Source organism: Gracilinanus agilis, chromosome 4 (assembly GCF_016433145.1).
Source record: "Gracilinanus agilis isolate LMUSP501 chromosome 4, AgileGrace, whole genome shotgun sequence".
Lineage (NCBI taxonomy): Eukaryota > Metazoa > Chordata > Mammalia > Didelphimorphia > Didelphidae > Gracilinanus > Gracilinanus agilis.
Window position 1 is genome coordinate 31,916,249 of NC_058133.1, and position 25,026 is coordinate 31,941,274.

At 51.1% G+C, this 25,026-nt stretch overlaps 2 protein-coding genes across 2 annotated transcripts in view; both read left to right on the forward strand.

Annotated features, from left to right (window-relative positions):
• The first annotated feature begins 154 nt into the window (after positions 1 to 154).
• Positions 155 to 15,880, forward strand: MOB3C (MOB kinase activator 3C). Its single transcript, XM_044674088.1, has 4 exons — positions 155 to 210; positions 8,990 to 9,438; positions 13,989 to 14,191; positions 14,939 to 15,880. The coding sequence occupies exons 2-4, from the start codon at positions 9,021 to 9,023 to the stop codon at positions 14,966 to 14,968; spliced, it is 651 nt and encodes a 216-aa protein (XP_044530023.1). The 5' UTR covers positions 155 to 210; positions 8,990 to 9,020; the 3' UTR covers positions 14,969 to 15,880.
• A 5,477-nt stretch (positions 15,881 to 21,357) lies between these two features.
• MKNK1 (MAPK interacting serine/threonine kinase 1) overlaps positions 21,358 to 25,026 on the forward strand; it is a 50,017-nt gene continuing 46,348 nt past the window's right edge. Inside the window, exon 1 of the mRNA XM_044676203.1 lies at positions 21,358 to 21,416. The gene's annotated coding sequence lies outside the window, so the exon portion shown is untranslated. The remainder of the gene's footprint in view (positions 21,417 to 25,026) is intronic.

Consider the following 25,026-nt stretch of genomic DNA (forward strand, 5'->3'; position numbering starts at 1 on the left):
GGTCTGGCAGCGTGGCGGGGGCGGGGCCAGAGTGGGGCGGGCCGAGATCCCCCGGAGCTGAGCCGCGGCCCGGCAGGGCGAGCAATAACCACAGCCGCAGCCGCCGCTGCCAGCCGCTGCCTCAGCCGCCCCCGGTGTCCGGCGGCCGGCCCCACTCAGAGCGGACCGAGCTCCCGGGCGGAGGAACGGACGGACAATCGGTTGTGCCCGGTGAGTGACCCTCCCTGAGTCCCCGCCCTCCTCCGGAACTGGCCGGGCACGGCGAGGGGTGAGCGCTGCCTCCTGGAGGGGCCGGCCCGAGCCGCAGTACCGGGCACGCCGCGCCCAGCAGGGCTCTTTGCCAGGAGCACGGGCGCGGGGCCGGGGGAAACCAGGCCTCCGTCCTCAGGAGAGCCCCTTCCGAATGAGAACCTACTTCAGCGCGCGGGGTCCGAGAGGCGGATGGGGTGCGGGGGGAGAGCTCCAGGGCTTCCAATCTTAGCTCTGCCACAGTTTTCCTTTCTGGGGAATGGGCGCGATTCTATTTCTGCCTCCTAGGGCTGCGGGGAGCCCCTTTCTGTGCATATTATTCCTTCAGACCTTAAGCCTGAGACGAATGTGGACTCGTTTTAGCGTCCTTCTTATTACTACCTCTCACCGGCATCTTCGACAGCCCCAGGCTGAGCCTCAGTTTCCCCCTCTATAAAATAGAGCGGGGGAGAGGGGATTGGTGAGATAATGCCTGGAGCCCCTGGTAGCCCCAAGTCACCCTGGGGCCCTCCAGGGCCAACTCCACTCTGAGTGACTTGACTTCATGTGGGCGGGGTTGGACTGGGCTGGGCGAGGCAGGGCAGGGCAGCCTTCCTGGAGGAGGTGTGTTTGAGGCAGCTCTTTGGTAGAAGGTGAAATCCATTGAGCCTTAGAAATCATGGTGGAAGACTCTGAGGCACCAAGCAGGGACTGGACTTGCCCCAAGCGTTACAGGAAGTTAGTGGCATCTGGAGAGTCCCAAGTCAATGTCCTCCCCCTCTCCCTTCCCCATCTGGGCTTCCTAAGTTAGGGGACCCAGAAGCAGGGAGGATGTGTTGTCCGATGCCCAGGAAGGGCTGGGGGGGGGAGGGGGGAGGCCACACCAGGGGGTGTCCAGAGGAGACTAGTCATGGGGGGAGGGGGGAAATGACCACCATTTCCCCTCCCCCAACCCTCTGAGGCAGGCTAGTGTCATGGTCTCCATCCTCCTAAAGAGGAAAAACGAGGCCCCCCTTAGGTGACTTCTCTGGGGCAGGAAATCCCCAGCCCAGACTTGGCCCTGCATAGTCAATATGAGCTGCAGGGGGGATGAGATACGAGAGAATCCATGGTACACTGGAAGAAACTGAGGCCTGTGGGAGAAGAGGGACTTGCCCTGGTTCCTGTGTCCAGTTGTCCCATCTCCCAGGCTTGAATTTTTCCCCTCCAAAGAGGCCCTGGAAGGCCTTAGGGAGAGACAGAGCTGCCCACAGGTCCACTGAGGGAGTCCCAGCGGAGGAGAGGTTGTCCACACTGTGGTGAGCGCCTCCTCCCTGGTTCAGGGTGTCCCATTGGGGATTCCTTCTGGTATGGGTTGGACCTCATGGCAACTCCACTTCTGGGACGCTGAAAATCTAGGGAAGGGCTATGAGAGGCAGGAAGCAAGGGGGATCCTTCCCAAAGCAGGTGCCATCTCCTCTCTCCTCCTTGGCTTCACCCCAAAACCCAGGAGGGATGGATTTGCCCTGACTTTTGCCTACTTTACCAAGAAAGAAACAGGGGTGAAAGGAGAGGATTCACCCCTACCCAAGATCCCCCAGCAAGACCCATGGGCATTTATTAAGCACCTGCTTTGTGTGTGTGCTCTGCTCTGTGCTAGGCACTAGGGGAACAGAGACTAGAAGGAGAGTCTGGGCCCTGGGGGGCTGGCCTTCTCTGGGCTTTGTGGCTTCAAAGGAAGACCATTTGAATCAGAGGAACATAGCACCTTGAGCTGAAAAGGTGTTAGAGCCCTTTTACTAGCCCCATGGCCCCCACAAGGACCAGAAGAGGAGAGGGCAGGATTGTAGGGTTGTATCTTAAACATGGGCTCTGCTTGGGGGGCGGGGGGAGGGAGGGAGGACAGACAGACTGTCTAAGAGGCAGTGCTCTGGAACGGACAGATGAGTTGGTTCTAAGCCCATTTCCAATGCTCCCCAGCTATTCTCCTCCCCAGAGCTCACCCCGATGGGTCGTCAACTCTGGCCCACGGAGGCACTGACATGGAATCTTCCCTTCCTCCCCTTCCCCAAAAGGCTAGTAACTAACTCCCAAAGGGCATGGGAAGGAAGGAGAGGTGGTGCTTCTGGTTAAGGGGGGCCCTCCAGCCTCTCACAGAGTCCAATCTCTGGTGCTGGTCACCTCCAGAGGTCAGCACTGGCCTGAGGCGGAGTCCTCTTTCTGACAATGTAGACAGCTTTCTCTCTCAGAGCCTCGGTTTCTCTAGCTATAAAATAGAGACAATTAGTCTTTCTACTTTCTACCTTCCAAAGGTTTATGGGGAAAATGCTTTGTTCACTTCAAAGCTTTAGAGAAAGGGCCAGGTAGACTCATGACTCTTGGCCTTATTCCCTCTCCCTTCCTCAAGCTAGAAAGTTCATTTCCTTCATCCTTCTGCCCCCTCCCCATCACCCCAGATACAGCCTTGCCCAAAGCGACCCACAGGATACCCTGGGCCCAAAGACCCAGGGGAAAAGAAGCAGCCACACATCCCTCTGCAGGAGCCTACCAGGGCTTCTGCAAAGCTCACTTTGGACCTTCATGCTCTAGTTCAGTGATTCCCAAAGTGGGCACCACCGCCCCCTAGTGGGTGCTGCATTGATCCAGGGGAAGCAGTGATGGCCACAGGTGCATTTATCTTCCCTATTAGTTGCTATTAAAATTTTAAAAAAATTAATTTCCAGGGCGCTAAGTACTATTTTTTCTGGAAAGGGGGTGGCAGGCCAAAAAAAGTTTGGCAACCACTGCTCGAGGTCATCCAGCCCCTCTGCTCTGGGCAGGAAGGCAGCTTCTCTTTTAGGAGGCCTCTTAGGGCTCATTTAGCTGCTCTCCACAAGGTTCAACCCCCGGCCCTTCGTTAGGGGCCTTCCCCCATCTCTCCAGAGGCTTCCTAGGTCAGAGAAGTCAGAGCCGGCTCCTGCCCACCCAATAGGTCCCTCACCCCGAATTAAAGGAATTAGAGACTGGCCAGGGAGCGGGCAGGGGAGGGATAGTGTGAGGTTTCTGTCATGGACTCGCTTCCCTTCCTGGGAAAGGACCAGAAGAGGAGAGGGCAGGATTGTAGGGTTGTATCTTAAACATGGGCTCTGCTTGGGTGGGAGGGGGGGTGTGTGACAGACAGCAGACTGTCTAAGAGGCAGTGCTCTGGAACGGACAGATGAGTTGGTTCTAAGCCCATTTCCAATGCTCCCCAGCTGTTCTCCTCAGTAAAGGAAGAATAATGTTCTATGATAGAAAGAGTGTTGTCAGCATTGTCACTGGAGTGTCTCAGGGGATGATGCCCTCAAAAGAAGGGGCTAGTCAAGGGCATTTCTAAAGGCACTTTCAGCTCCAGGGTAGGTGAGGAGGCCCCCTGGGAGTGGGTAAGGCCCACCCATCTTCCACCCACCCCCAGCCTGAATCACTAAGACCCCACAAAAAGGGGAAACAGCAACAACAACCAGCTTGGAGGGCTTGGCTTGCTTAAAGAATTGCTGGAGCGCTCCGGTATCCCCTGGGGGTGATCAGTGTGAGGGTCCAGGGCTGGGGACTCAAAGGGGAGTCCAGGAGAGCTATGCCCCGTGAGCCCCTCCTCCGAGAGGAAAAAGCTGAGTGAGCTGAGCCCTAACCAGCCACCCCCTGACCAGGATCTCTGCACTGGTGGCAGCCGCAAGGGGTTACATGAGCCAGATACATCCCTCTGTCTATCTCCCCCTTACCCTGGCCCTTGACTCCCCCCCCCAGCATCACAGAACCCCCATCCTGGGAGAGAAGAAGCCTCAGAGAGGAGAAGAAGCTCTTGTAACTTTTTTTAAAACGGGTTTTCTTTTGAAAACATCATTGTTACTTCTCAATAAATGTAATCTCCCCTCCCCGGCCTTTGCCCTGAAACAAAGAATAACAGCTGAGCTTGGGGTGGGGGGTGGGGGAGAAGCAGGGAGGGAAGGACAGGCTCCATAACTGGCTACTGAATCTCAGAGATGAAAGGAATCTTAGAGGTCCTTTGGCCTGCCACTTCCCCCAGCCAGATTCCCTACTGAAAACGTCCAACAAGGGTTCAGCCACGGTCTGCTTAAAGACCTTCAGGGATGGGGAGCTCACTCTCTTACCAGGCAGTCCCTCCATTCTGGACTAGATCTTATTTGTCCCCCAGGGCTCCTGTCACCACCCTCTGGAGCCAAGAAGAACTAGGTACCTTGGGACAGCTAGATAGCCTAGTGGAAAGAGCACTAGACCTAGAATCAAGAGAACCTGAGGTCAAATCTTTCCCAGATACTTCTTTGCTGTATGAGCTTGGGCAAGTCACTTAACTCTAATTGCCTAACCCTTGCCACTTTTCTGTCTTAGAATTGATACTAAGAAGGTAAAAAAACAAAAACAAAAAGAACCAAGTGCTTTTCCAGTCAGCAGCAACTGTGCTGGGCTCTGGAGGTGGAGATACAAACATGGAGGCTTCTACTCTACTGTATAGTATGTACATAAGAAAATAAGTATGAGGGAATTTGAGATGGGGGTGGAGTGGGGAGTAGCTGGCTCAGAGGAGAACAGGGATGGCTCTTCAGAGGAATCTGGCCAAAAACCAAAACCAACTTCTGAGAGGAGATTGAAGGAGGAGGGAGTGCGTGCTTGGCATGACTACCAGCTTGCTCAAATACACGGAGGTAGTAGATGTAGGGTCAAATTTAGGGAAAGCTGGTTATTCACCTGTGACCCAGAGCATGAGAAAGGGCATCAAGGAGCCAAATGATGAAGGATCTTCAATGCTATTTCCTTTCCCTGGTCCTCAGCCCTCTCTGGACTGGCCTCCTTGACATCTGCCAACGTGTCCGCCATTTTTAGCTCTTTTCCCATATCCCTCCTCAGCCCTTGGGTTGGAAGGCATGGACTTAGAATGGAGAAAGTATGCTGTGAGGTCTGAGAGTCAATCAGCTTAGCCCTGGAGATACAAAAAGAACCAAGTCCCCATCCCTGCCCTCAAGGAGCACCCATTCTGATAAGGGAAATGGCGAGGTACCCAGAAGAGATGGATTGGATAGAAGGGAATCCGACGGGGAAAGGACCAGCAAGCAAGGGGAGTGGGAGAAGCCTCCAGCAGAAGATGGGATGTGAACTGAGTCTTGAAGGAAAGTGGGAAGCTGAGATGAGGAGGGAAAGCATCCCAGGCATGAGGGACAGGAAGGACAAAGGCAAGGAGATGGGAAGTGGAGTGCTGGGTTTAAGGGACAGAAAGAATGTCAGTGTAGCCGGATGACAGAATAGACAGAGGAGAGTAAATGTGTAAGATTCCAAAGGCAGGTCCTTTGCCCACGTGTGATTTTTCCCTTTAGTTTTGGGGGGTTTTAATCTTGGGGTTTTGGTTTTATGCTACGAAAATGATCAACATGGAGATATGTTTGCATGATCACATGTGACCATCTCCAGAAGGAGGGAGGGAAGGAGATGATTTGGATCATATAAGTTCAGAAAAATTATATAGAAATTTGTTGTAGTATGTAACTGGCAAAATAAAAGATCTTTATAATGAAAAAAAATGAATTAAATAAATGGGAAAAAAATGCCCTTTTTGCCCAGAATACTTCAGTGCTAGAAGGCCAGCAATGGTCAAGTTTATAGGGAAATGGGTTCTTGGACTCTAATCAACATCATCAGGTTCTGTGCCTCACTGGCTCCACCTGTACCTTCCCCTGCTCAGGAATATGGGATGGGAGATAAGAGGGGGACTGGGGAGAGCCATATTTCTTTTTTCTTCTTTTTTAAACCCTTACTATCTCCCTTAGTTATCAATTCTTTTTTTTTAAAACCCTTAACTTCTGTGTGTTGGCTCCTAGGTGGTAGAGTGGTAAGGGTGGGCAATGGGGGTCAAGTGACTTGCCCAGGGTCACACAGCTGGGAAGTGTCTGAGGCCGGATTTGAACCCAGGACCTCCCGTCTCTAGGCCTGACTCTCAATCCACTGAGCTACCCAGCTGTCCCCTGCTTAGTTATCAATTCTAAGACAGAAGAGCAGCAAAGTCTAGGCAGTTGAGGTTAAATGATTTGCCCAGGATCACACCATTAGGAAGTGTCTAAGGTCATATTTGAACAGAGGTCCTCCTGATTCCAGACCTGGCACTTAATCTACTGTGCCACCTCGCTGCCCCTGGAGCTATATTTGACATAGAAAGGAAGTGAACTGTCCAGACCCAGAGTCAGCAGATGTATCTCCATAAAGCTTCTGCAGAGTCATCTGCTACCCCAGCCCCCATCACTGATGGAACGAGGGGTGAAAGGGATGACCAAGGGTAGAGTCTAGTCCAAGGCTAGAGGATAGTTTGAATCCCCTTGGATGAGTCCAAAGGAGCTTGAGCTTGGGCCCTGCTCTGGGAGCTTGCAGGCTAGGAGAGACCTTCCAGAGAGGAGTATGTGATGGGCCTGCACTGTCAGAACTACCCAGAAGAGCCACCATGAATACTGGATAGGCCGAACCTGCAGGTGTTGAAAGGGTTCCAAGCGAGACAGGCTAAGAGCAAGGGCAGGGTCCAAGGCTAATCAGGATCCTGCAGGTGAGTCAGCAGAGGGAGATGATAGCCAAGAAAGGGAAAGCAATCTTTGGCTTTGTTCAAGTCCCTTTGGTCAGGCTACAAGTGGAGGCACCACAGATAAGGCCACCCAGAAGGGGAAGGGCCAGGAGTCCACAGCACCTGCTTCACTGGTGTCCCCAGAGCAAAGCCTCCCAATCTGGAGAGCTCAGTGGATAGAGAACCAAGCCTGGAGACAGGAGTTCAAATCTGGCCTTGGACACTTCCTAGCTGTGTGACCCCGGGCAAGTCACTTAACCCCTGTTGCCTGGCCCTTCCTGTTCTTCTGCCTTGGAACCAATGGTTGGTATTGATTCTAAGACAAAAGGTAAAGGTTTTGTTTTTTTTTTTTAAACATTTATTAATATTCATTTTTAACATGGTTACATGATTCAGGTAAAGGTTTTTTTTTAAAACAAAAGCCTCTCGAAACAAGTATCTCAAGTCCATGTCACACTTAGGATCGGCTGAAAAACTTGGGAACATTTAACGGGGTGAAGAGGAGACTCAGGGGTTCATGAGAGCTGTCTTCAAGTATCTGAGGAGCTGCCATGTGGAGGGGGGATGAACCAGAACCAGGAGCTCTCTCCAGAGTGGAGATGCTGGGGTCCCTCTCTTTTGGGGAGATGCTGAATGACCCCTTGTTGGGGATGTGACACTGGGGATTCTAGGACTAGGTGGCTATCTCTTCTGGAAGGTCCCCTGAGGCTGCACCTCACCATCTTTTCGTTCTCTCTTGTCCAGTGCTGGGTGCCTTCCAAGCACCACTTGGGTGTTTGCTAGCACCCTTCCCTGTCTGGCCAGCCAGCAGCAACCTTGGCAGGGAGAGGTGCTGCCTGATTGTTGATCTTGTCCTCCCAGCGCTGAGCCGGGCTTTGCTACACATTTGCTGAATTAAAGTCTTCCTGGATGAGGAAGCCCATCCTTCCCTGCCATCCCCACCACCCCAAGTATGGAGCGTCCCCCTGATGGAGTGCTCCCGTCAGTCCTCCAAGCGGGCCCCTCCACCCCCACCTCCCCAGCCTGGGGCCCTCACATCCTGCTGGGCCCTTTCCTCTTTAGCCGGAAAAACCGGAAAGAGCTTTTTGGGCAGAAAGGTCCCTCCCCCATGCCCTGGGAATCCCCGGGCCGGAAGAACGACGGGATATCCAGGAGGAAGCGTCCCACTGCCAACCAACACAAAGCACGGGCCAGCTGTGGTCAGTGACGGCCATCGTGTCCAGCCCCCTGCCTAGGAACCCTCCAGCTAACAGCTGAAAAAGAGGAAGATGATGTTCGGCCTCTCTGCAGGGCAGTGTCAGGTGTCTGTGTCAAGGGTGGCTGGCCTTGGACCTGGTCCGTGGTTCTGACGTAGCCCAGGGAGAACGGAGAAGGCCGAGAGTCCACCACCTGTGGCACGGTCCGGGGGAGATGCACAGTTTCCATAAAATCCGCCCAGCCCCTCTTCACGGAGCTTGGCTTCTAGCAGGGGGCTCCTTAGCCTCTGCCCAGACACACAGTGCTCAGCCGGCACGCTGAGGACATCCGAGAGGGCGCAGTAAGCTGCCCGGAGAGGGTGGAGTGGGGCAGGCTGTGGCCCAAAGGAAGTCCACAATAAATGTTGAGTGTGGATGCCATCCAGAAAGCTTCCTATAGGAGGGAGGATTTGAGCTGGACTCGGAAGGATGAGTAGGATTTCATTATGGGGGTTTGGGGGAGGACAAACATTCCAGGTTTTAGGAAGATATAAACAAATACACGGAAGCCAGAAAATAACCAGCTCGGTGATTTGAAGCTAGAAAGAACCTTAAAGGTTCATACCCACCTCCCACCCCCCTCATTTTACAGATGAGGAAACTGAGGCCCAGGGAGAGATCATAGGATCCTAAATATTAGAGGCAAAAGAATTAAAACCTTGTCATTTTACAGAAACTGAGGCCCAGGGAGAGATCATAGGATCTTAGATGTTAGAGGCCAGAGAATTAAAACCTCGTCATTTTACAGAAACTGAGGCCCAGGGAGAGATCATGGGATCCTAGATGTTAGAGGCCAGAGAATTAAAACCCTTTCATTTTACAGATGAGGAATAAAGCTCAAAGAGGTTTTAAAGGTCTTTGCTGTGGGTCACACAGTATGGGGGCACGGCAAGCTGCCCAAACTGGGGGGCATTTGTGGTTGTGGGGCCTGAGGGCAGGGGCTAGCCGCTCATAGCTCTTCTATTTCTTGCAGGCCAGAGCTGCTCCGGCCACCCTGCCCAGCGATGGCTTTATGCCTGAAACAGGTATTCAACAAGGACAAGACATTCCGGCCACGGAAGCGCTTTGAGCCGGGCACGGAACGCTTCGAGCTCTACAAGAAGGCGCAGGCCTCGCTGAAGTCCGGCCTGGACCTGCGGGCCGTGGTGCGGCTGCCCCCGGGCGAGAGCATCAATGACTGGCTGGCAGTGCACGTGGTCGACTTCTTTAATCGCATCAACCTCATCTACGGCACGATGGGCGAGTGCTGCACGGAGGCCAGCTGCCCCGTGATGTCGGGCGGCCCGCGCTACGAGTACCGCTGGCAAGACGAACAACAGTACCGGCGACCCGCCAAGCTGCCCGCGCCCCGATACATGTCTCTGCTCATGGACTGGATCGAGGGTCTCATCAACAACGAAGACGTCTTCCCCACCCAAGTGGGTGAGTGCCCTGGCTGTGGTGGGAGGGAGGCAAAGACTGGGGGAGCCAGCAAGCCCTGTGGGGAACAGACGCAGCTCTGCGCTGGGGAACCCCTGGTCTGAATGGGGACAGCCACAGGTCCAAGAGGAGGCCTGGCTCTGCCCTGGGAACCCCCCAGACTTCAGGGGACTCTGGACCTGGAATCTAGGGAGCTTCCTGAAGGCAGGACTGTGACTCTTCCATCAAATAAGTCCTTGAGTTGTAGATAGAGCTCTGGAGAGGGAGGACGGGGGCTCCTGGGAAGAAAGAACACCGAGTATATTCTCCTCCCCCTGGGAACCCCATCTTATCTCCTGCGCCAGAAGCTGGGCCTGTGGGGATCTCCTGCCCACTCAGTTGCTGAGGTGCGCCTGGCCTTGGTCTGCTGGGGCTGGGGAAGTGGGAGAGGATTATCTAAGAAAAGATACCAGAAGCATAAGGGCTTGTAAGGCCTCAACCCTGTTCCATAAAGATCCCCAGCCCAGCTTCCTCTCTGGGGAATGGAATCTCTCTGTGGCTTGTGGTCTCCGCCAGTGTTGATGTAGGCTTCTAGGCTCCACCCTTCCCATTCTATGGTGGGAGCACAGAAACACTCCCTTTTCCCCAGTACTTGGCCACCATATTGGTTGGCAAGATCACTGGGCTGCATTGTGACTTCCCAATGGAGAGCTCCCTAACACTAATGGTCTACCCAAGAAGGAGGTGGTGAACTTGGAGGTTCCTTCCAGAAGTCTCTCCACTCATCCCCTCAAGAAGTGATCTTCCTCGTTGGGGGTTAGAGAAAGGATGAGAAAGGGAGTGCTTAGGGACTCAAGGAGAACCTGAAAAAGCTTGGAAATGGCTCAGGTCAGAGGGAGACAAGACCGTGCTATTAGAGAGACCAGGGGGATATAGCCTAAAGAACCAAAGGCCAAGTGCAGGGAGGTGGCCTGGTGGTGGGAGGGATGATGGATTTGGAGTCAGAGGATATGAGTTCAAATTCTACCTTTGTCATTCACTGCTTTGTCACCTTGGTCAAGTTGCTTCCCTTTTCTGGAATTCTACCTTATTATCCCTAAGGTCACTTCTTAGTGGCCTTGGCAGCATGAGAGCCACAACCCCTGTCAATGTGACCTCACAGGGGTCACTGGCCCAGGAGATCTGGGATCAGCTCGTTGCCCAGGTCAGGCCTACTTTGGAATACCAGGTTCATTTCTGGGCATCACATTTTAAGAAGGACTTTGATCAGGGGCAGCTAGGTGGCATAGTGGATAGGGTACCAGGCTTAGAGCCGGAGGACTTGAGTTCAAATCTTCTAGCTGTGTGACCCTGGGCGTGTCACTTAACCCTGTTTGCCTAGCCCTGGTCCTTCTGTCCTAGAGTTGTCACTAGGACAGAAAGTAAAGGTTGAAAACAGGGGGGAAAAGGAGGACATTGATGAGCTGGAGACAATCCAGAGCAGAGTAGCTTAGATAGAGAATGACTTTGGGTCCATGTCATAGGAGCATCTGTTGAAGGAATCAGGGATGTTTAACCTGGAAAGGAGAAGCCTCAGGAGGACACTAGAGCTGTCTTCAGATGTCTGACAGGTTTTGATATAAAAGAAGGATCCACCTTGCTCTGCTTGGCCCCAGAGGTCAGAACTAAGAACAGTGGAAGGAAAGGAGTTGTTGCTAAGATGCCCATTTAGCCTGAATGCCAGGAAGAACTTACTAAAGTGGCCTGGGCTGTCTCGGGAGGGAGTGGGCACCCCCTCCCTGAAGGTCTTGAAGCAGGCTGGACAATCCCTCATCAGGGATGTTGCAGCACAGATTCCTTCCTGGAGGAGTCAGATTCCATGTTTCTGACTTCAGACAACAGGCCTGGTTCATCTCTGGGCCTTGACTCAAAGTCTCCCATTTGGTAGGTTCTACCAGAAGTTTTGTACCACCAACAGAGCCTTTGAGAGCTACCGCCCATCCATACCGAGAAGAAACCCCATATGGGACAGTCAGTTAGATACCCAGCATGGCCACAAGACCCTGCTGGGTTCAGGGTCCCCTACATATAGTGTCTTGGTCACAGTGTTCTCTTAACAGGCTGGATAATCCCAGTTGTAGAGGAAAACAAACTCCATGATGGCTGAACCAGTCATTCCTTCTCCCCCAGAAAGCCTTCCCAGGCCACTTTTCTTTCCAGACTACAACCAGATGGTCTTTGGGCCCTGGCTGCAGCATTCCTGCCTCCCTTCTAATCTTGGGTCTCACTTCCCTGGAGCCAATCATTGGCCTCCGTCCTTCACTCTGACCCTCACCTTTTCTATATACATATTTCATGTCACACCCATCAGATAACATTGATTTCCAGGAAAACATGGGTGTAACCGCTTACATGGAAGATAACCGAACCCAGACTCCCCAGCTACTTCTAAAACCATTGAGTTCCTCTCAAAATCCATCTACATCTCCACCAGGTGGCCATGCAGCCTTTACTTACATATCACGGGTGACGAAGAGCTCACTACTGGAGAAGGCTATCCACGTAGATCAGTGTGTTGGAAAGTCTTTCCCAATATTGAACAGAAATCCTGACCATTGTTTGTGTCATGATTTGATATCAGAGATAGAAGAAGGAAACCTGATGGTTCAGTTCAGCAACCATTTATTAAGACATATGGTGATGGGTGACCCTGGACAAGTCACTCTTCACTCAATGCTCCAGTGACTGTGGACATTCAGAAGATGGGAGGGTCTGAGGTAAAGGACAATGAGTCCGGTTTAGGGCAATATGAGCTTGAGAGATAGGCAACTCCTCTGTCATTTAGCCTCTGCTTTCTGGAGCAGATGGAGTCAGAGGTGGACTAATTAGAACTAGAGAGTAGGGTGGTCTCTGAAATGTTGGGAAGAGAGAACAGCTGAGACAGAAGCAACATGGAATAAGGAAAATGGGCAAGCCTGGAAGTCAGGAGGATCCTGTATTCAAGTCCCAGATATTTACTAGCTATGCAACTTTGGACACATCACTTAGGTTTTCAGAGCCTAGGATTTCTCATCTGTAAAATGGGACTAATAACCCTCAGTTTACCTGCTACATAGGGTTGTGGAGAGAGTGCTTTATACATTTTAGAGAGATTTAGAAGTAGGAGCTGTGTTTTAGAGGTGATTTCCAGCAGTGGCAGAGGCTACCAGTGAGTACTGAATGCCGTCCTTTTGATTTAGAGGTTCAGTGGGCATGGTGGGGAGGGAAGCCAGACTGAAGTGAATTGAAAAAAAGATTTAGAAATGCTATTTTTCCATCTGGTGAATTGGCTGAGGACGTTTATGGTTTTGGCTGCCATCTTGCCAGCGTTGAAGGATAGGACCTGTTTAGTTTTGATTTTTGTATCTGTTACCTGGCACAGTGTTTGGCACATGGTTGTTGTTGGTTTTTTAAGTCATGTCTAAGTCTTGGTGACCCCATTTGTGGTTTTATTAGAGATGAAGCCAACAGGGTTAAGTGGCTTGTCCAGGGTCACACAGCTAGGAAGTATCTAGGCTGAATTGAACTCAGATCTTCCTGACTTGGAGCCTGCACTCTATCTGCTGTGCCATGTTGCACATGGTAGGCACTTGAGAATAGACGATTTTTTAAAAAAATACTATTTTTAAATTATTTTTGTGAGGCTCCCACTCCTTTGCAAGATCCCCAGTATCCTGCTCTTCCCCAAGATAATGAGCTTGGAAATGGGGGTAGAGTGCACATGAGGAAACTATTGTTCAGGAGTCCCATTGTCCAAGATTCTGGATATTCCAAGTTCCAGATGTCTAGGGGTCTAGATACCCAGGAATCTAGATGTCCAGGGATCCAAATGTCTAGAGGTCCCTGTGTCCAGGAACCTTGGTGTCTTGAGGTCTTTTTAAAAAAATAATATTTATTTTCCCCCTAATTACATGTAAAGACAATCTTTAGTATTCTTTTAAAATTTATTTTAAGCTCTAAATTCTCTCCCTCCCTCCCCTCCCCTTTCCCTGAGACTATAAACAATCTGATATAAATTTTATATGTGCAATCATATAAAATATTTTTCCATATTAGTCATTTTGTAGAAGAGATTATGAACAACAACAAAAAAAGATAGTATGTTCTAGTCTGCATTCAGACTTCATCAGTTTGTTCTCTGGCAACAGATGGCATTTTTTCATCATGAGTCTTTGGGATAGTCTTGGATCCTGGGGGCTTAATGTCTAGAGATATGGATGTCCACGGGTCCAGATGTCCAGGGATCTGGATTCTAGGAGCCACATGTTCAGAGGTCTACATAGCTAGGAATCTGGATGTCCTGGGGTCCAGCTTTCTGGATATTTGGGGGAATCTAGATTCCAGAGGTCCAAGTATCCAGGGCCTAGATAGCTGGGGATCTGGATTCTAGGGATCTAAATGTCCAGGGAACTAGATATCCTGTGATCCAGATGTCCAGAGGTTTGGATTCCAAAAGTCTGGTAGTCTTGGGGTCCAAGTGTCCAGAGGTCTAGAAATCTGAGGGTCTGAATGTCCAGGGGTCCAGCTTGTTAGTCAGCTCTTTCTCCCCATCACAGGGGTGCCCTTCCCCAAGAACTTCCAGCAGGTGTGCACCAAGATCCTGACACGTCTTTTCCGTGTCTTCGTCCATGTTTACATCCACCATTTTGATGGCATCATCGCGATGGGTGCTGAGGCTCATGTCAACACCTGCTACAAACATTTCTATTACTTTATCCAGGAGTTCAGCCTGGTGGACCACCGGGAGCTGGAGCCCTTGGTAAGACAGGCCTCAGGCCTTGCCCCACAACTGTACTTTAAGGCTTTGCTGCCTCCTTACCTACCATGTCCTCTTTCCCAGGGATTGAGGCCTGCCCCTGCCCCACCAAGCCTGCTATTATCGCAGTTTCACAAAGGAGGAAACTAAAGGCCCCAGAGCTTAACGGACTGCCCAGGGTCACAGAGCTAGTGTCTGTCAGAGCCAGGCTTTGAACCAAGGACTCCTGACTTCAAGTCAAACTGCCTCTGGAGGGTCCATTTATTCATACCTGTGTGTGTGGGGTGGGGGGAGGGTTTGGGTGACCCCAGAGGCCATGTTTTCCTGCCTGGGGTGACAGCCCACCTCTCTGTGGGCATTTTGTTGGCAATACCATTTTCTTACCTAGTGAGGGCAGTACGGGCCTTCTCTTCAGACCTATCCTTGCATGGTGGTCTCAGGTTTGGGGCATCCGTATTTGGGGCTTGATGCGGTTTGTTGTGAGAAAACCCAATATAAAAACTCTGACCATGCCAACTAGATACATGGGGAGGCAGAGATTGTTCTGGTTTTACAAGGAACTTTCCTTTACCATGTTCCTGCCACAAGCCTTCACGAGGGCCTGAGAATTCACTGAGATCGGCCCCAGGGCGCAAGATCATCACCTCCTCCAGGGAGAGTGGGCCAGGTTGGGGCGGGAGGACAAGCTTTGAGGCCTGCGGGCTCCCGGATCCTCAGTTCTGACCCTTGTCCATGCTTTTGGCATTCCAGAGAGAGATGACCGAGAAGATCTGCCACTGAGCCCCAACTGCCTGGGGAAGACGATGACCTTTGGCCTGAGCTCCTGGGGCCTTGCAGGGGAAAGGCAGCCTCCCCCATGACTGTGGCAGCTGCTCTCCTCCTCTGGCGCCCTTGCCCAGGCCCTCCAAATACCAATTCTCATTCTCCAGAGTCCGCCCGCACTCTCTCCTGCTGCAAGGGGCCGGGAGGACGAGGCAGAAGGACAGACAGAAAGGAAAGGGACGTGCTTCAGAAAATGCTGGGGGGAGGGTACCATGAATGGAAATTTCCTGGGGGAGACCTGCCGTCCTCAGCCCAAGCTGGACGAGGCCCCTGAGCCGGACAAGACCTCACTGAGACTATGCTGGGAGGGAAGGGGGAGCCCCAAAAATGACCCCAAAGGTCCCTCTCCAGACCTCAAGAAGCCATTTTCAGGGGAATAACCACAAGGCTGCTAGCCAAGTGGGCCATGCTTGCTTCTAGCCAAGATCTCTGCATTGTCGTCTGAGCCTGCTACTGCTTCTCTGTGGTCTTTGGGGAACCTGGAAGCTGCCCATTGAGTGCCCTTACAAAGACTTCTTTGGGCAAAGCCAATCTGGGCTCATGAGGCGACTCTGAGACTGTCAAGGCGAGCTGTTCGGATTGAGGAGATCATTCTTGGTTGGATTTGGGCCCAGAGCTCACAGCGGAGCTGGCCCCTTTCTTAGGGAAAACCACTTTCCCAGGATTCTTCGCTGCTTGAAGTTACCAGTTAGAGTGTGTGTCCCAGGTTCCTCCCCCGCAGTCTGGGTACTCCTGCGCACCCATCCTTCACGTATTCAATGAAGACCCAGTAAGGTTGAAGGCGGAGAAAGAGTGAATGGAAGAAGGGGCAGCTAGGTAGCCCGGTGGATTGAGAGCCAAGTCTGTGTTCAAATCTGGCCTCAGATACTTCCTAGCTGGGTGACCCTGGGCAAGTCACTTAACCCCCAAGTCTAGCCTCTGCACACTTCTGCTTTGGAACCCAAGCACAGTATTGATTCTATGACAGAAGGTTAAAGAAAAAAAAGAGTGAATGGGAGAGAGCTGAGGCCTGTTGGGAGGCCTGCTGAGCTCTCCCCACTTCACCCCCTAATTAGATGCCACTAAGTCCTGCCCATTTATTCAGCCAATCACCCTTGAACCTTCCCCCCAACTCTGAGCCAGGCCTTGCCAGGGGGAACCTGTGAGATAGCTGAGCCAGTCCCTGCCCTCAGGGAGCTCTAGGTTTTAGCTTCTTGGAATGCAAGATCTCTGCAGAGCTGTGGCCTGCCCACCTTGGAAACTGATGGGACCTTTGCTGGGACCAGAGCCAACCCAGGGAGACCCCATCCCCTGAGACCTGAGCCCAATTGACTTTTGCTGTTCCCAGGGTCTACTCAGTCTGAAGACATTGAAGGAAGCCCACTCAAGGGAGGGAGGGCCAGTTTTGAGCCCTGAGGGGATTCCAGGAATCCCACCCCTCCACCCAGCCAAGCAGGGGATTGGAATCGCCCTTAGCTCAAAGGGGTCACTGCTGATCTGGAAAGAAGGGAAAATTATTTTTCTTAAGGGAAAGAGTGTGTTGTTTTTATTTTAAACAAAGAAAAATAAAGAAGAAAGACAGACCATCTGTGTCTGGCCAAAAGGGCTCCTTTGATGTCTGTTGATAAAAAAGCAAAACCTACCATACTCCTAGGGGGTGCCTTGGTCTGAGATCCTGGGCCCAGGCCTCTGTGGTTCCATGGTGGGAGGGCTCAGCCTGACCCTAGGAAGGTCCCGAAGTTCTGACCTGCTGGAGTCTCCACAGAGACTGAGGAGAATAAATATAGGGGCTCCCTTAGAACTGCTGGGGGCTAGCACCCAGAAGGACTCTGCATGGGAGGAATTTAGAAGGGAGCCCTGATCTTGCCTCCTAAGACTGGTCCAATCTAGGCTCCAGGCCTTTTCATTCCTCTCCAAGTCATCACTGATCCCTTCTTCTCCCTTTTTCAGGGCCTTGCTTTAGGCCTGGTAACACAGCAAGCAAACCTTACAAGCCCAGGAATGATTTGCTCCTGTTTTTTCTGGGCCAAGGCCAGGCTCCCAGTCCCCAGGCTGAGGGGCCTCAAATCACTTCCAGGAGGTGCAGTGAACCCCGAGCCCTAGAACCTCTGGGCTGGAAGGGACCTCGCCCAGAGATCTCTTTGACAATATCCCTGACAAGTTCAATCGTCATCCCGACTAGGGCTGGCTTCTCCCCCGAGCTGTGCAATCCATCGTCTTGGCAAGTTCTACCAACCCTTCATCTGGGGGAAATCTGTCTCCACTCAGCCTCGGGCTCCTCTCCCCCTCCGCCAAACATCCCTCCCAGGTCTGCCTCCCTGAGCTGAGCAGAACACCCAAGAGGCCCCAGATAGTGGAAGCAAACTCTCCTGTCCCCCCTGGGAGGGGAGGAGGGAGACGCACCACACTGACAGGGACCAGTCCATCCAGGATGTGAATAAAGTCGGTGACTCAGAGAGTGAGGGATCCCTGACAACTGAGGAAACCAGGAAAGGCCACATGTCAGAGGGGGGACACCTGGGGGAAGGAGGAGGAAAAGGGAGAGGGACAGAGGAGTTCTGGGATTCCATCAGTGGGGGATGCTACAAAGAGTCCTAGAGAGTCCTCTGGGGGCTCTGACAATACTAATTTGTCCAGGATTCCCCAGGTAGTCTCTGTCAGGGTTTGTAAAAGTTAAACTTGGCCAAGTCTTCCTGGCTCCATTAACAGTCCCTTACTCGGCTGATGGAAGCCCCCAAAGGGGCTGGGGCAGTCAGCAGTCCATTCTTACTGGCCACCTCTGAGTGTCCTCTTCCTGCCCCAGGAGGCCTGCTGGGGTCCCTCAGGTAGCTGGGGAGCCTGAGGACAGGCTGGGTATTTCCCCAAGGCTAAGGGGTTTTAAGACTCAAAGGAGGACTGGATGGAAAACTACTGGCCAGCCTCGTGACTTGTCTTGTGCAAGAGGAGGAGGTCAAAAGGGGGGGGGGGGCGGGAGGGGACTTTGTGGTGTCACAAGTTATCTCTGGAAGGATGTTGCTGGGTGGAGGGCTGGGAAATGTAGGAGTTCCTGGGAAACAGAAACTTTAACAGAGAAGCAAAATGAAACACAAGGGATGAGATTATCTTATAAGAGGTCATGAGGCACCCCAGATGGAGACCCTTCCGGGGAGCCAAGAAGTCCTGGGATCCAACTTTGTTGCCTGAGGCCAGGCCAACCACTTACCTTCCCTCCTGGTTTCCTCATCTGTAAAATGGGGATAATAATAACCCATTCTCTCCCGGGAGTGTTGTGAGGATCAAATGAGACTACTTCGGGGTCACTCTTCCAAGCCCCTCTCATACTGAAAGGTTGAGGCCCCAGAGGGCAGCTGGCTCGGCTCCATTCAGGGTTCTAGGGATAACTTGAAGGAAGTCCAGCCTCTTTTTTCCCTTTCAACCCTTATCTTCCATCTTAGAACCAATACTGATTCAAGGGGGTTAAGTGACTTGCCCAGGATCACACAGCTAGAACACACCTGAGGTCAGATTTGAACCCAGGACCTCCTATCTCTAAGCCTAGCTCCAAATCCACTGAGCTTCCCCCAAAGTATGGCTTCTAATACTCCAGAGCCCCCATCTAGTGTACTTCCCCAGCATCAGTCAATCAAGTGGCACCCATGAGCTTTTACAAAGGATTGTTTAATAAGAAGGGATAGCAAGGAGAGAAGTTATAAAAACAAGAGCCTCCTCTCCGCCCCCCCCCCCCCAAAGCACATTCTCCCTGACACCCAGAGTCCTGGGGAAAGTTGGTACAAAGGGACTGAGGTCAGCATGGAAGGAACAGGGTGGGCTTGTGACGATTCCTGTCCAGGACAGTTCTTTTCTCCCTTAGTAGAGTCCCCACCATGTTTGCTTTGGGTAGTTAATGATGGATGAAACACTTTCAGCTTGTGATGCTACAGGACACAGACTCTGGGTCTGGAGTCGGGAAGACTTGAGTTCAAATCTGGCCTCTGATATTCCCTAGCTGGGTGACTCTGGGTAAGTCGTTTCACCCCCATTGCCTAGCTCTTCTGCCTTGGAACCAATACAGAGCATTAATTACAAGACAGAAGGGAAGGGTTTAAAAAATAAAAAGAGTGATGAATTCTTGGCTGGCTAATGGCTATTTGGAAGCCCATGGATGGGGGCTTGTGAACAGTACTAGAGATGCCTCTGCTTGCCCATAGAAGGCTGAGGTTCTGCCTGGATCATGGGAGTTGGGAGAGAGAACCCAGAAGGGTGTTATTCTAGGAAGAATCAGCTTGTGACCTCACAGACCTAACAGGAGCACCAGGGAAGGTGCTAGGCAATAAATATGGGAAGCACTGACCCTTCCAAAGGAGCATCCATGAATGCTCAAGGGAGGACCCTCATGACACTGGCTGAGATTGTCACAAAAAGAATTAAAGCTAAGGCACTTGGTGACTTTCCCCACCCAACTGACACCACCTCCATCCCATCAAACTGATGAAACATTCTCTATACTAGAAAATTCAAAAGGATGATTCAGTGCAGTCTTCTCCTTTTACAGATATGGAAACTGAGACCCAGACGGGGAGGAGCTTGCCTAGAGTCTGTAGCGCCCCAGGGTCAAGGTCAGGGATGGAATGCAGGTGTCCCAGGGGTAGAACCTTAAAGTTAGAGTAGACTTGAGTTCAAATTCAACCCTGAGCACCCAACTCAAACCCTGTCTGCCTCAGTTTCCACATCTGTTAAATGGAGATAACAACAACACTTCCCTCCCAGGGCTGTTGTGAAGATCAAATGAGACAATAATTGTGAAGTGCTCGGTGCAAAAGAAGTGCTACAGAAAGGTTCCTTCTCCCTCCTTCCTGTTTGTTTCTGAGCCAGAGTTCTGCTCTGATATCCTCTTGTCACCCTCTTTCCTGTCCTGGGTCCCATTCCCCCAGTCATTCCAGGCTTTATTCTTAGATCATTTCTAATGCTGTTTTCATTTCCTAAGGGTCAAACTCCTGGCTTTGAGTTCAGCTCCAGGGCCATTTCCCATCAGAAGTCCTGTGCAAAATTACTTTGTTGGGTCATTTTTTTTCAGTCCTCTCTGATTCTTCGTGTCCCCATCTGGAGTTTTCTTGGCAGAGACACTGGTATGGTTTGCTGTTTCCTTCTCCAGCACATTGGACCAATGAAGAAACAGGCCAACAGGGTTAAGTGACTTACTCAGGGTCACCCAGTTAGGAAGTATGTCAGGTCAGATCTGACCCTGGGTCTTCTTGACTCCAGGCCCCACCCTCTATCCATTGTGCCACCTTGCTGTCCCAAATGGCTTTATATGGGTATAGATATTTCATTTTCTGTGTTCAGTTATGGACATGTGGTTTCTTTTTCCCTATAGTGGCTAATAGCTAGAATATAATCTCATCTGATTACAAGCCTGAGAGGTAGATACTGCTATTACCTCCATTTTACAGAGGTTGGAAATTGGGGTTCTATTTGTACTTTAGGGGTTATAACCAAAGAGAAACCACTACCTGGTTACTGAGGGGCTGGGGAAAGAGCCTGTAGCCTGTAAGGGTACCTGGGCGAAGCCTAAATACTTTTAGAAAAACTAAGAAGGCTTGACTCCCTCCCCCACCCCACTCCAGAGGGCCCAAAGGGAGCCTGAAGGCCCATTGGTCAGTCTGGGAGTTTCTTTTGGGGTTTCATAAGCAAGGCTGTCAACAGGTAGGTGGGTTGGATAACCTGTGAGGCATTTTCCTGAATTTAAAGTCCCTCTGGGAAGGGTAACTGATGCTATTATCCTGAGCTCCTGGAGGGCAGCGACCCTCTTTGGCCCTTTGCATCCCCAGCCTGGTGGTATACAGTAGGTGTTTAATCAGTGCTTGCTTACTATTATTCATGAAGGCTCTAGAATCACTCCAATCAGGCAGTTGCTTCTTCCACCCAAGCCTCTAGGTTCCTGGAGATGAGAATTCTCCCAGCGGAGCTTAGCACAGTGCCTGCTTAATAGTAGGCGCTTAATAAGTGTTTACTGATTGATTAACCGAACTCCCGCCTCTGAGATCAATGAGCTTAACGGAGGCCCCTACCGCCAATGCGCCTGCGCAAAAGCTCCTTCCTCCGCCCCCTACTTACAGGTCCTCTGGGCGCATGCTTTCCTCTAGGCGAGCTGCCCTTCCTTCGCCACGCCCCCATACTAACCTAGAGGAGGGGCGATAGGGAAGATCCTACCATGGGGAGAGTCAGGGCGCAGGCGTAGCCACGCCCCAGATCCGATCTTGGGGAGAGGAGGTTCCTCGGAGGGATGGAGGCGGTGACTGGAGGTCACCTCGCCGGCTACAAGAGGGCCCAAGGCGCAGGCGTAACTCCGCCCTCCCTCCGCCCTGTGCTTCCGGGTTCCCAGCTGATCGGTGACCCAGCCTGGAGAGACCTAGACAGAACCGAGCGGGCTACCGGAAGGAAGGCGGAGGTGAGGCTCTGGGCAGAGGCGGGAAATCTGAGAAGTGGGTCTAGGGTTTGGAAAGGGAAGGGGGCCATAGAGAGGAACTTGGAAAAGAGGAGGGGGCGAGGGAGAAGGATGGTCTTGGACAGACAGCAGGTGGTCTGAAAAAGATTTCGGGGGTGTCAGCGGTGGAAAGGTGCAGCCTGGTCCAAGCTCATGGGATATTGGGCTGCATTAAGAAGGTCTGGAAATAGAAATAGCCCCACTGCCTGCCCTCTGGCTGCCTTAAGCCCCCTCGGGAGTGTTGTGGCCAGTTCTGGGCAGACAGGATGAGCAGAGGTCCGTGTCCTGTACGAGCTGTAGAAAAGTGGCTTCAGGGGAGCAACCCGGCTGGGTTCAAGCAATGGAAGGGCTGCTGCATTAAAGGAAGATTGCCCCGGACCAGACAGAACAGAACAGGAGGGGAGACTACAGAGACCCACTTGTCAGGGACCCTTTCCCAGGTAGGGTTGGGGCTCCGACATGGCCTCCGAGGTTGTCCGACTCTTGCTCAGGTGTGATATGGCAGCCCTTGGGGAGAGTGTGTAGGGAGACACTCCAGAGAACCCATCTGGACCCCGGCCTTGGGTTCGGAGAGGAATGATGAAATCAAACCAGTCAGGAGGAGGGTGACCTGGATAGGAAACTCCTGCTGTAGGAGAGGCCACTGAAGGAACTGGGAGCCCTTTACCCTGGAGGAGAAGAGACTTTGGGAGCATTAGAGCAGCTGTCTTTAAGTGGTTGGAGGGATCACAGCATACGATCATTGGCAAGGACCTGGGTGGCTCTCTGGTCCAGCCCATGCCCAAAAGGGATCCCTACAGTCTGATGAGTGCTCCTGCAGCCTCAGCCTGAAGATTTCGAAGAGGAAAATCCTGCCTTTGTCAGGGGGATCCATTCCACTGTGGGCCAATTCTGACTGTTTGCTGGCCCCAGTGGAGGGGGGGGGGGGGAGAGTTGCAGAAGCAGCTTTAGGGCTGTTGCTAGAAACAACCTTCCAAGATGAGAGCTGTCCTTGGTGAAATGGAGCTACTTGGTGTGATGGGTAGGCTCTTCTCTTTTGGAGGTTTTCATTTATGGGCTGCACAACCCCTCATTGGGGAGGTTACAGAGGACAATTTTTGTTCCTGGACTTTTGAGACTCTTGAGGTCCCTTCTGTGATATTAATGAGTATGTGTGAGGAGGATCTTTGTCAGAGGAGTCACGGGTTGGCTTTATGAACCCCTGAATTCATTTCATCCCAGGCTGAGATAGCACCTGAACCCTCTTGGCCTTTAAGCTGTATTGGCTCCAGCTGGTAGGTGCTTGAACTCAAAACACACTTGATAAGTTTGTGAGTGCCCTTGGGGCACAGTCTGGGGCTAGAAGCAGGCTTTTCTTTGAATTAATCATCCTGGCCTAGTTACAGAGCAGAGAGGAGGGAAGCCATGCGTGATGTCTCAACCAGTTGTGGCCATCAGCGTCTTTCTCAGTAGCCAATTCATGACCTCCTTTCTGCTCTTCTCTATCTTCTGGTTAGCCACCTGCTTCCACTGAAGTCTTCTTTTGGAGCCCTTATTTTTCTTCCTCTTTTTTTTTTTTTTCTGTTTAAAGAAACTCTTTCAAGAGCTAGGCAGGTGGGGTTGTGATTTGCCCAGGGTCACCCAGCTAGGAAGTGCCTGAGGCCAAATTGGAACCCAGGACCTCCTATATCTAGACCTGGCTCTCTATCCCCTGAGCCACTCAACTGCCCCTTTTTTCTTCCTCTTTTGCCTAGAGTTACCATATCACATATATGTCACAGGGGGAATTTGGTGAAAGGAAGGTGAGGTGGCATTTCTCAGCCTAGTTTGACAGGCACATTCCTTGACTCCCTAGAACAGGCCACATCATCCAATGGGCTGACAGATATTGAGAAATTTTGCACCCCTCTGGGCGTTTTATCAGCTGCTCCTGGGCACAGCAGGTTCTCTCTGTGTGACCTCAATTGCCTCCTTTGCACCCAATTTAGCAATGATCACCCAGCACTGGGTCATTCTCCCTTCTGGTGAGGAAAAAAAAAGGCTACTTCCTCTTCAGGGTCAGGATGGGGGGAGGTAGAATTTTAGAGGGTAGAAATACTGTGCTCAGCATGTGTTTGTAAAGTTTGATGGAAATGTCATACTTGTAGCTACAGCCATCATCTAAAGATATATATCCTGGCTGTTACTTATAATGTGTGAAGTTTTTCGTTATATTAAACCTAAATTTATCCTTGCAACTTCTTTTTAGTTCTGCCCTCTTGGGCCAAGTAAAACAAGTCTAATTGGTCTCTTTGACAGGACAGCCCCTCAGATATTTGAAGCCCACTCTCATCTTTCCCCAGGACATGTTTGTAACTCCAGCCAAGTGCCAAGGTTGTGAATTCACCCACCTAAAAATATCCAAATGGTTCCTTCTGACATATGACCAATACTCACCCCTCTTCTTTTTTTCTTTTTTTTTTTTAACCCTTAACTTCTGTGTATTAGCTCCTAGGTGGAAGAGTGGTAAGGGTGGGCAATGGGGGTCAAGTGACTTGCCCAAGGTCACACAGCTGGGAAGTGTCTGAGGCCAGATTTGAACCTAGGACCTCCTGTCTCTAGGCCTGACTCTCAATCCACTGAGCTACCCAGCTGCCCCCTCACCCCTCTTCTTTAGGCTAAAGAAACCTCCAGTTCTTCTGTTGATTCTCATGTTATATACTGTTCAGTACTCTTTGAGGCCCCTTTTGAGATTTTCTTGGCAAAGATACTAGACTGGTTTGCCATTTCCTTCTTCAGCTCATTTTACAGCTGAGGAAACTAAGGCAAACAGGGTTTAGCAACTTGCCCAGGAAGTGTCTCAGGCCAGATTTGAATTCACATCTTCCTGACTAGTCTCTGTGCTCTATCCAAGGTTTTCTACTGTCCTTCAGTTTTTTGGATCAAGATATCATGTCCTTCAACCAATCTAGTGCTATTTGCTATCTGGAGTTTCTGGAAGACTTCACCATCTTTATTTCAGATTGTGGGTTTGCCAAATGTCCTTCAGGAGTGGAGGAAAGTAAACATCTCTCAGTTTTATGTCTGGTTTGCTAGTAAGACTCATCAGAGCCTGGCAGACTTAATCACTTGTCTCCTTGTCCAGGAATCTGATTTTCACCCATGTACCATCCACACAGCCTTTCTTTTATCTAAGGAGACTTTAAGGAGTTATTCTCCACCAGATCAAATGTTTTTTGCAAAATCTTTCCTTAGACTCTAAGAGGCAGTATTGTTCATTGGTGGGGTTTTTTTTCCTTTGCTGTCTTCCAGGTATTGTAGATTAATTTGTTATGATCTGATATTGCCCCTGGTTGCCACATTTCCCTGTCTGGTAAAGATACCTGAGATGATTTTTAAGGCTCTGTTGTGACACCTTGTTGTGACAGCTGCTTTATATCAGTTGAATTTCCATAGAAAGTTGCTACTTCTGTTCCTCTGCTCTCACTTTTCTCTCTATCCCCCCTCTCCTTCTCCATTCCTCCCTTCTTGTCTGTCTGTCTGTCTGTCTGTGTCTCTCTCTCTCTCTCTCTCTCTCTCTCTCTCTATATATATATATATATATATATATATATAT

Coding starts and splice junctions, on each gene's coding strand:
- MOB3C (XM_044674088.1), top strand. CDS start 9,021: ATGGCTTTATGCCTGAAACAGGTATTCAACAAGGACAAGACATTCCGG. Junction 9,439..13,988: donor CGTCTTCCCCACCCAAGTGG/GTGAGTGCCCTG, acceptor TCCCCATCACAG/GGGTGCCCTTCCCCAAGAAC. Junction 14,192..14,938: donor ACCGGGAGCTGGAGCCCTTG/GTAAGACAGGCC, acceptor TTGGCATTCCAG/AGAGAGATGACCGAGAAGAT.